This window comes from Garra rufa, chromosome 9 (assembly GCF_049309525.1).
Source record: "Garra rufa chromosome 9, GarRuf1.0, whole genome shotgun sequence".
NCBI lineage: Eukaryota > Metazoa > Chordata > Actinopteri > Cypriniformes > Cyprinidae > Garra > Garra rufa.
The window spans coordinates 27,964,910-27,977,422 of record NC_133369.1 but is presented as its reverse complement, the minus strand read 5'-3'; the positions used below and the strand labels follow the sequence as shown (position 1 = coordinate 27,977,422).

Here is a 12,513-nt window from a genome sequence, read left to right as displayed (position 1 = left end):
CATTGAGCATTTAAACCTTCCGTAATAGTTGCATATGAATCTCTCAGTTGTCCTCAGTGTGAAAAGAAGGATCTCAAAATCATACAGTCATACGACATTTTCTCTTGTGGACTATTATGTAAATGTCTTTTATGTGAAATATCTTGTTCAGATCAGTACTAAATAAAACCAACATGTAGTGTGTATGATCCCTCTTATTTTGGCAAAATAATTAACATTTTGCAGATTCTGCAAGGTGTAAACATTTGACTTCAACTGTACATTTTGTGGGAAAGAGGTCATAATTGACGTGCATGTGAGTGGAAAATCTTTTCTCTCTCTTTCTCTACTAAATACACTAAATACACAACTTAAATGGTTATGTGTAGTTTTTGTTAAGCACTTTGTTGTACTTCACATCAAATAAAGACGAAATGACTGAAAATCAGTCAAAATGGACAAACTAATTGTTTTTCTTCACCATAAATGTTACTTTTTGTATTTAATGTTACTTTTTTGTATTTAATGTTACTTGTATGCACCTAGGGTCTGAGAGTAACACAATTTCAATTCTCTGTATGTCCTGTACATGTGGCAGAATTGACAATAAAGTTGACTTTGACTTTTAACATTGACTAAATCGTCACCTTAGAATCATACGGTTCTATCTGCATTCTGAGCACTTTCGAGATATTGAGCTTCAAAGTTTTTGCATTCCATAGACTTCTGTAGATATTTTTGTTTTCTAAAGAAAAGGACCAAAATGTACACAGCTTACAAAAGAAACATCAAATAATGTAAATAAGTTGTCAGAATAAGAATATGTGAATAACTAAATTTTGACAAAAATGTCAGATAGAACCTTATAATTCTAAGGAGACGAAATGTGATCCACAAAACTTGCAAGTAACTGATTAAAAGTATGAGGCTGTATTAAACTGTAAAGCAAAAACTAGTGCTACAACCACTTATGGGACACAAGCATTGTGGTTATAATTTATTATCAGGTTCCTTTCATATGATGCGAATATTTGATCAGAAAGTCCCGGCACATTATTACCAAGTGATTAAAGTGAAAGTAAAAGAATAAAAAAATGCTGCTTGTCAGTCCTGTTTTTGTTAGTCCTATTTACAGACCGACTCACCCATTTCAATGGCATATTTTCATTGTCATAGTCATGATTGAGAAGCTGTAATTTGTCAAAGTGTGGATGTCAGTCTTTTGAATGCGGGTTTATGTATGAATGTTGCATTCCGTAAACACTGCCTTGGCATAAGGTCACAATGGAATCAACTGTACTTGAGTACTTGCATTATTTTCATTAGGAACAAGGAAGAACATATCAACAAAACTTTTTTTTTTTATCTCCTCCCACTGACTCTTTGCGTACTATGTGAAAATGGGTGGTGATATGTAAATCACACATTTCTAGTATTTCTCCTCTCTCTGTTCAGAGCAGGTCGCAGTTTCTCTTCAGACTTGACACAGGTAAGAAGCACCTGCTCTCATCTAGTTTTCTCTGAAAACTATTGTTTTACTTGCTCTTATTCTGTTTTCCTTGTGCTTTTTTACTTAAGCTCCAGTGTTTACCACAGGCTATAAACATTATTGCTATTATTGCTTATTTTATTCATTTAATTTGCAATAATTTTTGTATGCTTTTTAAAAAGCTTTGTATATATCGATTTGTTATGGTTTTACAATCGCATGCTGATTTAAGAGATTAATAAAATATCACTGCGCAATATCACAATTTTATAAATCTATTAGGTCAGTTTTTGGATACAGAATCTCAACATATCATAAAGTTTAGTAAAGTGACCCTTACTAATAATTTGTCACCTGCCAGACTAGACTTTAAAGACTTAAAAAATATACATTCAACCCTAAAATGAAAATTGTGTCAATTTACACACCCTCATATGGCTTCAAATCTATGTGGCCTTTTATTTTCTGTAAAATGCAACAGATGCTAGGAAGAAGACGCTTTCAGTCACCATTCACTTTCATTGCATCTTTTTCCATAAGTGAATAGTGACTGAAATGGTCACACCGCCCAACATCATTTTTTTTTGTTTCACAGAAGAAAGACATTTATGGGATAGAAGTTGTGAACTACGCTTCTGAATCTTTCAATCTACCAATACTTACTAGAAACTGACAAGTGTAGCAGCAAGTGAAAACCCACGTGAGCTCTGTCACTTTGCTCTGTTTTAAGTTTAACAAAAGCTTGCACGACCGGATCAACAGCTCAAGCAATACACTTCACTGAGCATTTAAAAAGACTTACACGTTTGCATTCTTTTCTAAATGATTGTATTACATTGATAGGAAGATAACTGGAATGAGCCACTGAGTATTCAATGAGGAAATGAGTGTGTTAAAACCAGCTTACTGTTCCCAGAAATAGATTTATCTTGCAGTTTTCTTTTTTTTTTTTTTTTTTGTAAACTCTAGAACTAGGTTTAATGTCTCTATATGAAATTGACTTGATATATGTGAGGTTTGGTCCTGGGTATGTCTGTAGATTGGCTTGGTAACTTTAAAGTTGTAACTAAAGACTAATTTATAGCAGGGCTTAAAGAGGAACAGGAAATAATGGAGATAACGTTCATCTCACGATCATGTGAAAATATGTTAAAATGTTAATTACTGAAATATAAAGGTAGCTATATATTTTCATGCCTATTAAGACCCATTTATACCGTGTAAAAAATATAAAGCTGAAAAGACCAAATTTTAATTTATAAATTGTCTAGAGAACATTTACTGTAATTTTTTTCTAGAAATTTGGTTTTGAATGTTTTGAATAATGCTTTTCACAATGAATATTGTTTCGAAACTATTCTTGTATGTAAGTAAAGAAATCATGAACATTATTTTTTATGTCAAGATTAGTAGAATTTATCAAAAAAATATTATCAACTAAATAAAAATGTGTTAAACATAGTTAATTAGTCTCTTAAGGTAATACATTAACTTTGACAAACATAAAAAAAGTTTACAAAAAACCTTAAATGTATAAACCTGATGAAAAATCTTTTAAATGTTTTGAATAATGTTTTTCACAATAATTACTGTTCTGAAACTATTCTTGTACGCAAGTAAAGAAAACATGAGCACATCGTTTTTAATGTCAAGATTAGTAGAATTAAACAAAAATAATCTACTAAATAAAATTGTGTTAAACATAGTTAATTAGCATTTTAAGGTAATACATTAACTTTGACAAAGTTAAAAAAAAGTTGGCAAAAAATGACACATGGACTAAAAAACACAGAATTCTAATTTTGCATGATATTTAAAATGTGACAAATAATATTACTGATTCTCTCTCATCTAAATGTCTTTATTTTCCTCTATTTTCTTTTACAGTTTCTCCATATCCGAGTCTCACAGACTTATTCGTGGAAAACATCTGCAACAATGGCACAATTTGGCCATCTGGTGGCAGTGTTGAGCCTAAGCCTGCTGGCTGTTGTGGTAAACTCCCAACGTGAGTGTCCAGTCACAGTTTTCTTTTCACTGAAGATCATACAGTCCAATTACATTCTAGTCTTTATCACAATGATAAGCATTAGGTATTTCGTGAAATTCAGATTTCAGTGCTTTGCCATGCCATTTAATCATATCTCACTTTCAAATGGATCTAAAACCTTTTCATTTGCTTTCTTTTGCTATAATAGAGAACACCCCCCCACCTCCTCCTCGTTTGGGACAAGAGATCTGCACATACTACACTCAAAGTGGAACCCTACTTCTGGACGGACCAAGGGTCTTTGAAATGATGCTGATTGAGTTTGGACGGTCAATCCAGGTCTGTATACATGTACTTTTCTTAAAGGGATAATTCATCCAAAAATGAAAATTCTGTCATTAAATACTTTCTGACCCTGCATAGACATTTAAGGCCCTGATAAGTATAAAGAACATCATTAAAATAGTCCATGTGACATCAGTCGTTTTGCACAATGAACACAGAAATAACCACTTAATCAAAAGTTCTTGTACTATGGCGCATACATGTGGTGCTGCTGATGCACATAAAGTTTAAAAATGCTACATTTACACAATTATTATTCTCTTGTCTCTCTCTATAGACCCTGAACCCTATGGTGACTCAACAGTGGATGGACGATGTAGATGAAGATCACGACAAACGCCTCAACCTGCCGGAGTGTTCCAGACTCGTCCAGAGAGTCTCTGATTCCATTCAAAGGCCTCCTGGACAGCCATAAAGAGGCCATATCGACTTGTGACATATCTAACTTGTACTTAGTATACTGTACTTATACTAAAGTATATAAAGGAAAGTAAGATTTCACACACACATTTAGTATGTAGCTTAATCTTAAGTAAACACTGTAATGTATAACACAAAATATATCGAAATAAAGCAATGCATCGTTTTAGAAATTACTTTAAAACAAATATATTACAGAATCTTACTTAAAAATGAAGAAATAAAGTTTGGTCAAAAACACAGCTTTGATCTATGACGTCCTACATTTTGTGATTTTGTACCCTGCATGGTTGTGGCTGCTGATGGCAATGAATGCAGGTAAAATAATCAAATGTCTTTTCCTTTACTACCACCCACAATATACCAGTTTAGGTTTAAATGTTTACAGGCCTTTAGCTAGCGTTAGCATCGCTGCTCTTCGTGTACTTACAATAATGATGCGACAAGGGCGTTTAGGAAGTTTCTAAATTAGGCCTATATGTACATTTTCTAATACAAAATAATTAATTAACTTACCGGTCCAATGAAGAAAGAAGCAACTTTGGCACCACTACTGATGATTTTGTCATCAAATCCTTCCACCTGTGTATGCTGTAGAGATGTTTATGTTCGTTTTGTTTTTGTCGTTCTTTCATCTGCTTCTTTATGTAGTACTGATTCTCAGTTTGTCTTCACACTGGTAAAGCTCGACAATAAATTTCATTCTTAATTTTTGCTCATTTCAACTCCGAACTACACTACACAACTAACTTAGCGTATTACAGAAAAAGGATTTTGTCCGTTGTTTAGTGAAAGACCGCGGTTCAAGTTAGCCTGTTTCAAAACGGTATAAATACACAGAGACAGGGGTCATTATGTAAATGGATAATTAAAACTTTTTTTTTTTTTTTTTAAATAGAAATCCATTATGAGTACAGACTTCATCTGATGTGAGTGTACAATTCAGAAACTCTTAACAAAAACACAACTTAATTCTTAAAGGGATAGTTAACGTTACCCAAAAATGAAAATCATTGACTTGACTTGCCTGGAACGCTACAAAGTCGTGAGTCGTAGTTTGAAGTGGTGATTTACCAGTTAAAAAACCTGCCTGGAACGCAGCATTATTCTGATGAAAAAAAAAAAAAAGACATTTAGAAATTGAAGAATGTTTGTAACCAAACATTTGACAGTAGCCTTTCCCCCTGAATAACCACATTAGTTAAAACAATACTAAAGAGGTTTTATATATTATTATTATAAACATAGCGGATTTACAGTTAAAGTCAAAATGCACCTTGCAGTTTGTGCAAAATGTTAATTGTTTTACCAAAATAAGAGGTTTATGCAAAAAAACATGTTATTTTTTATACTGACCTGACATATAGTACACAAAAGAAAATTAAAAGACGTACCATGTCCACAAGAGAAAATGATAGTTAAATTTATAAAAAGTTGACACCCCCTTGGTTCTTAATACTGTGTTATACCTGAATGATCCAAAGCGTGTTTTTTTTTGTTTTGTTTTTTTTGTGTGATAATTGTTCATGAGTTCCTTGTTTGTCTTAAACAGTTAAACTGCCCGCTGTTCTTCAAAAAAGTTCTTAAGGTCCCACAGAGACTTTAGTTTTTCAGCATTTTTGTGTATTTTAATCCTTTCCAACAATGACTGTATGAGATCCATCTTTTCACACTGAGGACAACTGAGTGACTCATATGCAACTATTACAGAAGGTTTGAATGCTCACTGATGCTCCAGAAGGAAAACAATGCATTAAGAGCCAGGGGTGTAAAAAATGAAGATGTCTACATTTTTCTTATTTGACCTAAATAGCATTTTTTTTTATTAGTACTGCCCTTCAGAAGTTACAGAAGATACTTAGATATTCAGTAGAAGACAAAATGATCTTCAAATTCAAAAAGTTTAGGATCTTAATGCATTGTGCTTTTTTTTTTACCTGCATGGAGCATGTGTTTTATAAATTCAACTATTATTTTCATTTGTGGACTATATGTAAGTGTGTGTGTGTGTGTGTGTGTGTGTGTGTGTGTGTGTGTGTGTGTGTGTGAAATATCTTATTCAGGTCAGTATTAAATACAAAAAACGTGCATATTTCATATGATCCCTCTTATTATGGTAAAATAATGAACATTTTGCTGATTCTGCAAAGTTTATGTAAACATTTGACTTTAACTGAAAGTTCAAGAAACTTTAATCTAATTAGAAATATGTGTTCCTCATGTGAAAATTCCAGATTCCAGGGATTCCTGTTAAGATTAAATAATTTTGCCAGTGGAATTTCACCACACAACAGTAAATGTGACCATTCCCTTAAAGGATAACTATTGCCAAAATGCAACCTGGGCTGTTTTTTTTTTTTTTACTGTAAATGAGACCAACATATATTTAAAACCATAATTACAACAAACAAGCTGTTTTGAGATTGACCGTGATTTCGTTTTGTGGTCAGTGGCCGGTGAATGGGAGTTCTAGGGGCATAACTTGAGCGCATCAAAATCGATATTTTTACAACACTAAGAAGGCTCGACACACCATGAAACTTTGCTCAAAGTATCGCCTGGGTCTCTACACATGAACTCGAGCATTGAGAACATTGTTTGTGTACACAGAGTTTACTAAAAAGAAAGGTTTTGAACAAACCGAGCGGAAACCCAAACAGTGTGAGTTGTTCAAAAACTTTCTTTTTAGTAAACTCTGTGTACACAAACAATGTTCTCAATACTCGAGTTCATGTGTAGAGACCCAGGCGATACTTCGAGCAAAGTTTCATGGTGTGTTGAGCCTTCTTAGTGTTGAAAAATATAGATTTTGATGCGCTCAAATTTATGCCCCTAGTACTCCCATTCACCGGCCATTGACCACAAAACGTTTGTCGTAATTATGCTTTTAGACATAAGTTTGTCTCGTTTACAATAATAATAAAAAAAAAAAAACAGCCCAGGTTGCATTTTGGCAATAGTTATCCTTTAATGTGTAAAACTTTTTAAATTAGCATCAAACTATTGATCTAATCAGCCTCTGGAGGTGGATGTTGTAACTACACCATCTGATTGCGACTTTATCCATTGTGTAGGCAGAATTTATTCGCAAGCAGCATATAAATCACAAAGATTTAGTTATATTATAGCAGATATGTTACCGGAGTCCAATTATTTTTGAAGAGCTCTCAAAAGAGTGAAATGTATTTATTTTTCAGTTTTCTGCTTGGACATCACAGCTCACAACAGTCACTAATGAAGGACAAACTCAGCAGCTGCCATTAAAATGAGTATTGCAAATGATACAGTACAGAAACATAAAGTAGGTAAATCTTAAAATAGCAGCTTGAATGTTTTCAGTCTGCATAGTGTTGCTCATAAATGCCTCCCTTAAGCAACTGCACATCAAAACACACAGCGAGAGAAGATGGTGAGACAGTTGGACAGGAGAAAAAAACAAGGTCACCATTATAGCTGTGACCTTTGACCTAACCTGTTTTACTAGCAGAAGTTTAACCCCCTGAAATCGATGACAGAGGTCAGCAGGTGCTGGAGGGGTGTTGCCTATCTGTGCCTGTGTCTCCTCCTCTCTGTCTCATGTTTATTACTATAGATTTGAAGGAAGGAGTCTCTATTAAAAACATGTCAGTACAACTTGTGGCATCTTTGTTAACATCTACAGTTCTGGCAGAAAGACAGAAGCAGACAAATGCAAACAAGCATGAGGAGACAGATAATTAAGGCTGTTAGGAAAAAGGAGACCTGAATGAGATGAAAGTTAACAGAACAAACGTGATACAGGAGATGAGAAGGGCTGAAGGAAAAATGGAGAGAACAGCACATTCCTCTTCCTCTGTCTCTGCTTCCCTTGTTCGGGCTCTTCAAAACAACAGCTGGAGCTCTCACAGGTGTGTTTTACTTGCTGAAAGCTGAAACATATGAGCTGACATTGCACACACACACACACACACACACACACACACACACACACACACACACACACACACACACACACACACACACACACACACACACACACACACACACACACACACACACGCCAGCATGCTGATGCAGCAAACACACACTACTGTTTTTCAGAGTTCAGCAAACAAGTTTAAAGTGCTTCTCTGCACATTTATACCATTTATTTGGATCATCACAAACAGTAACAACGAGATCTGGGGTTAGTTCACCTAAAAATGAAAATTAGCCCATAATGTACTCACCCTCCAGACATTCTAGGTGTACATGATTTAACTTCTTTCAGATGAATCCAATTGGAGTTTTGTTAAAAATTGTCTTGGCTTTCCAAGCTTTAGAAAGTTCAATGAAGTGCTTCCATAATAAAAAGTGCCTCATATGGCTTTAATAGGGTTAAATAAAGGGCTCCTGTAGTGAATCAATGCATTTTTGTAAGAAAAATATCCATATTTAAAATGTAATAATCACTATAATCTAGCATTTTGTCCTTCTAATTTGTGACCGTTGTTTTGTTTTAATCTCTCCATGGTGCATACGCAAATCTGACGTCCTAAGGGCTTGCCTGTATGACTATTTGACGCAAGCTAAATTAAAGTGATTTAAATATAGATATTTTTCTTACAAAAATGCATCAATTTGCTACAGGAGGAAGCCTTTATTTACCCCCCGGAGCCGTGTGAGGCACTTTTTATATGGATGGATGCACTTTATTGGACTTGTTTTGGACTGATGAAGAGAAATGCCCACCCATTAAATTGTAAAGCTTGGAAATGCCAGGATAATTTTTAATATAACTCAGACTGGATTCGTCTGAAAGAAGTAAGTCATATATACCTAGGATGCCTGGAGGGTGATTAAATCATGGGCTTATTTTCATTTTGGGTGAACTAACCCTTTAAGCCATACTTCAAAATGTATGTTTTACAAATAAAAATATATAAATCAAAATGAGTAGTTTCTGCAAATACATTATGCTGGAAGTATCTGGAGCTGTTTTTTTTGCATTTAGTTACCAGCTGTGTTATATTACCTATACTTTGTGTTTTATTACCTTGGTCGTCACTTTCAGAAAACTAGTTAATGCTGTTGTGTAGGTGTATCTAACACAATAGCTGAGGGAGTGACAGCAAATTGGACATTATTTACATTTTCATTTATTCACTTAGCATACACTTTTATCCAAAGCAAATAAGGAATTCTACAAGCAGTGTATCATCTTTCTCTTTTCTGACCATGAAGCATAATCAATCTCTTGATATTTTTTAATTTTTGCTATTGGAACAAAGCGAAACACACACACACACACACACACACACACACACACACACACACACACACACACACACACACACACACACACACACACACACACACACACACACACACACACACACACACACACACAATGAAGTTTTTGGGTTTCATTCACCATTATTTAACTTCTCAACTATTCAAACTGTGAAGAGTGAAAAATGTTTTGAGGATTTTAATCATTTCTGACTCTCAAATATAAAATTTATTTTAACATATAATTATAATATAATATAATTAATATTGAAAATAAATGTCATATATTATTTAATATGTCTGAATGAATCTGACCAAACCAATAAAAGTCTTTTTTAAAGGCGTATATCAGTAAAAATAGATTTTAAAGAGGTAGTTCACCCAAAAATGAAAATTACACCATGATTTACTATTTTAAAGCAAACAAAGTGCATCCATCGATCATAAAAAGTGGAACGCCACTCTCTCGTAAAGGCAAGTGCGACAGTTAGCGGAAGCTTACGTTTTTTTTAAATTACAAATATGGATATTTTTCATAACACAAATGCATTGATTTACTTCAGAAGGCCTTTATCAACCACTGAGCCATGTGGGGTACTTTTTATGAAGATGGATGCACTTTATTTTGCTTTAAAATTTCAACACCCATTCAATGTCATTATAAAGCGTTGAAAAGCCAGGACATTTTTAATACAACTTTGACTATTCATCTAAAAGAAGAAAGTCATATACACCTAGAATGGCTTGAGAGTGAGTAAATCATTTTCAGTTTTGGGTAAACTATCCCAGATGAAAATTATACAGTACTGCTTTTCCAATATAAAATGTCACTGAGAGAATGTATACTAGTTAGCAACAGCCTTAAGGTGGTGTGTATATTTGTGTGTTTGTATCCCAGAGACAGTCTCTGTTGCAGGAAACAGTGGTATCCTGTTTTGCAGTGGACTCCCATTGTTGCGCTGATTAAACATACACTAATATACACTCCCACACGTACACACACCACAGCTACTGCGCTGTTAGTGATGAGAACAGAGCGAAGTGTCCGAGATCAATCAGACGTGATTCATAATACACACATTTGCCCGGATGCCTTCACACAAGTGCTCTCATCTTGTGCGACAAAAGACGAAACACTGGACACCACACGTACACATGCTTGTGTGATTGTGAGTGAGTGTTGTCTAGTCTCTCTGTCTCCACATGGTCATCCATCACTCCTGACCGTCCAGCCCCTGGCTTTGTTTATTTATCTGTCTGTTGAGTAACAGAGACGGTTTACATTGTCATTACACTAAATTGTTTCCTAGTTTAGGCCAAATGAGCTTGTCACGGTGTGGGCGCCATTTTTCATATGGGGAAATGACGACGGTCTCTGGTCAAATTATTGTCTCCTTTATCTTTCTCTCCTTTATTTGAAAAAAAAAATTATTTCAATCTGTTCATGGAAGTTTCAAGCATTTACAAGCTAAAAGAGTTCTAAACGAATATGTTGGTGGATTTTGATGTGAGGAGACCACAGATGATGCACTTTTTCATTGGAGGAAGTGCTACTAATGATTATTAACTTGTGATGTTTTTACCAGCTGTTTGGACTTCTGACAGCACCCATTCACTGCAGAGAATCCATTAGTGAGCAATTGATGTAATGCTAAATTTAATTCTGTACTCTTTAAAAAATGTTGGGTTAAAAACAACCATTTCTGAGCTATTTGGCAACCCAGCGCTGGGTAAATATTGGACAGAACACATGCTGGGTCATTTTGACCAAGCTTGTGGGGTTTTATAGCTACAGTCGTGGCCAAAAGTTTTGAGAATGACACAAATATTAGTTTTCACAAAGTTTGCTGCTAAACCGCTTTTAGATCTTTGTTTCAGTTTTTTCTGTGATGTACTGAAATATAATTACAAGCACTTCATACATTTCAAAGGCTTTTATCGACAATTACATGACGTTTATGCAAAGAGTCAGTATTTGCAGTGTTGGCCCTTCTTTTTCAGGACCTCTGCAATTCGACTGGGCATGCTCTCAATCAACTTCTGGGCCAAATCCTGACTGATAGCAACCCACTCTTTCATAATCACTTCTTGGAGTTTGTCAGAATTAGTGGGTTTTTGTTTGTCCACCCGCCTCTTGAGGATTGACCACAAGTTTTAAGATCTGGGGAGTTTCCAGGCCATGGACCCAAAATATCAACGTTTTGATCCCCGAGCCACTTAGTTATCACTTTTGCCTTATGGCACAGTGCTCCATCGTGCTGGAAAATGCATTGTTCTTCACCAAACTGTTGTTGGATTGTTGGAAGAAGTTGCTGTTGGAGGGTGTTTTGGTACCATTCTTTATTCATGGCTGGGTTTTTGGGCAAAATTGTGAGTGAGCCCACTCCCTTGGATGAGAAGCAACCCCACACATGAATGGTCTCAGGATGCTTTACTGTTGGCATGACACAGGACTGATGGAAGCGCTCACCTTTTCTTCTCCAGACAAGCCTTTTTCCAGAAGCCCCAAACAATCGGAAAGAGGCTTCATCGGAGAATATGACTTTGCCCCAGTCCTCAGCAGTCCATTCGCCATACTTTTTGCAGAAGATCAATCTGTCCCTCATGTTTTTTTTTTTAAGAGAAGTGGCTTCTTTGCTGCCCTTCTTGACACCAGGCCATCTTCCAAAAGTCTTGGCCTCACTGTGCGTGCAGATGCGCTCACACCTGCCTGCTGCCATTCCTGAGCAAGCTCTGCACTGGTGGCACTCCCGCAGCTGAATCCTCTTAAGGAGACGATCCTGGCGCTTGCTGGACTTTCTTGGACGCCCTGAAGCCTTCTTAACAATGCAGTGGAAAGTTTTTTTCGGGATTAAGTTAATTTTCATGGCAAAGAAGGACCATGCAATTCATCTGATCACTCTTCATAACATTCTGGAGTATATGCAAATTGCTATTATAAAAACTTAAGCAGCAACGTTTCCAATTTCCAATATTTATGTAATTCTCAAAACTTTTGGCCACGACTGTACATTAACCAATTTCCTAAGTTGTTTTTTGA

At 35.4% G+C, this 12,513-nt stretch overlaps 1 protein-coding gene across 1 annotated transcript; it reads left to right on the top strand.

Moving 5' to 3' along the window:
- Positions 1-1,436: 1,436 nt before the first annotated feature.
- LOC141342116 (uncharacterized) lies at positions 1,437-4,465 on the top strand. Its single transcript, XM_073846503.1, has 4 exons — positions 1,437-1,468; positions 3,356-3,476; positions 3,667-3,797; positions 4,081-4,465. Exons 2-4 carry the CDS (start codon positions 3,407-3,409, stop codon positions 4,216-4,218), a joined length of 339 nt encoding a protein of 112 aa, XP_073702604.1. The 5' UTR covers positions 1,437-1,468; positions 3,356-3,406; the 3' UTR covers positions 4,219-4,465.
- The last annotated feature ends 8,048 nt before the right edge of the window (positions 4,466-12,513 follow it).

Coding starts and splice junctions, on each gene's coding strand:
- LOC141342116 (XM_073846503.1), top strand. CDS start 3,407: ATGGCACAATTTGGCCATCTGGTGGCAGTGTTGAGCCTAAGCCTGCTG. Junction 3,477..3,666: donor TGTTGTGGTAAACTCCCAAC/GTGAGTGTCCAG, acceptor TTGCTATAATAG/AGAACACCCCCCCACCTCCT. Junction 3,798..4,080: donor AGTTTGGACGGTCAATCCAG/GTCTGTATACAT, acceptor CTCTCTCTATAG/ACCCTGAACCCTATGGTGAC.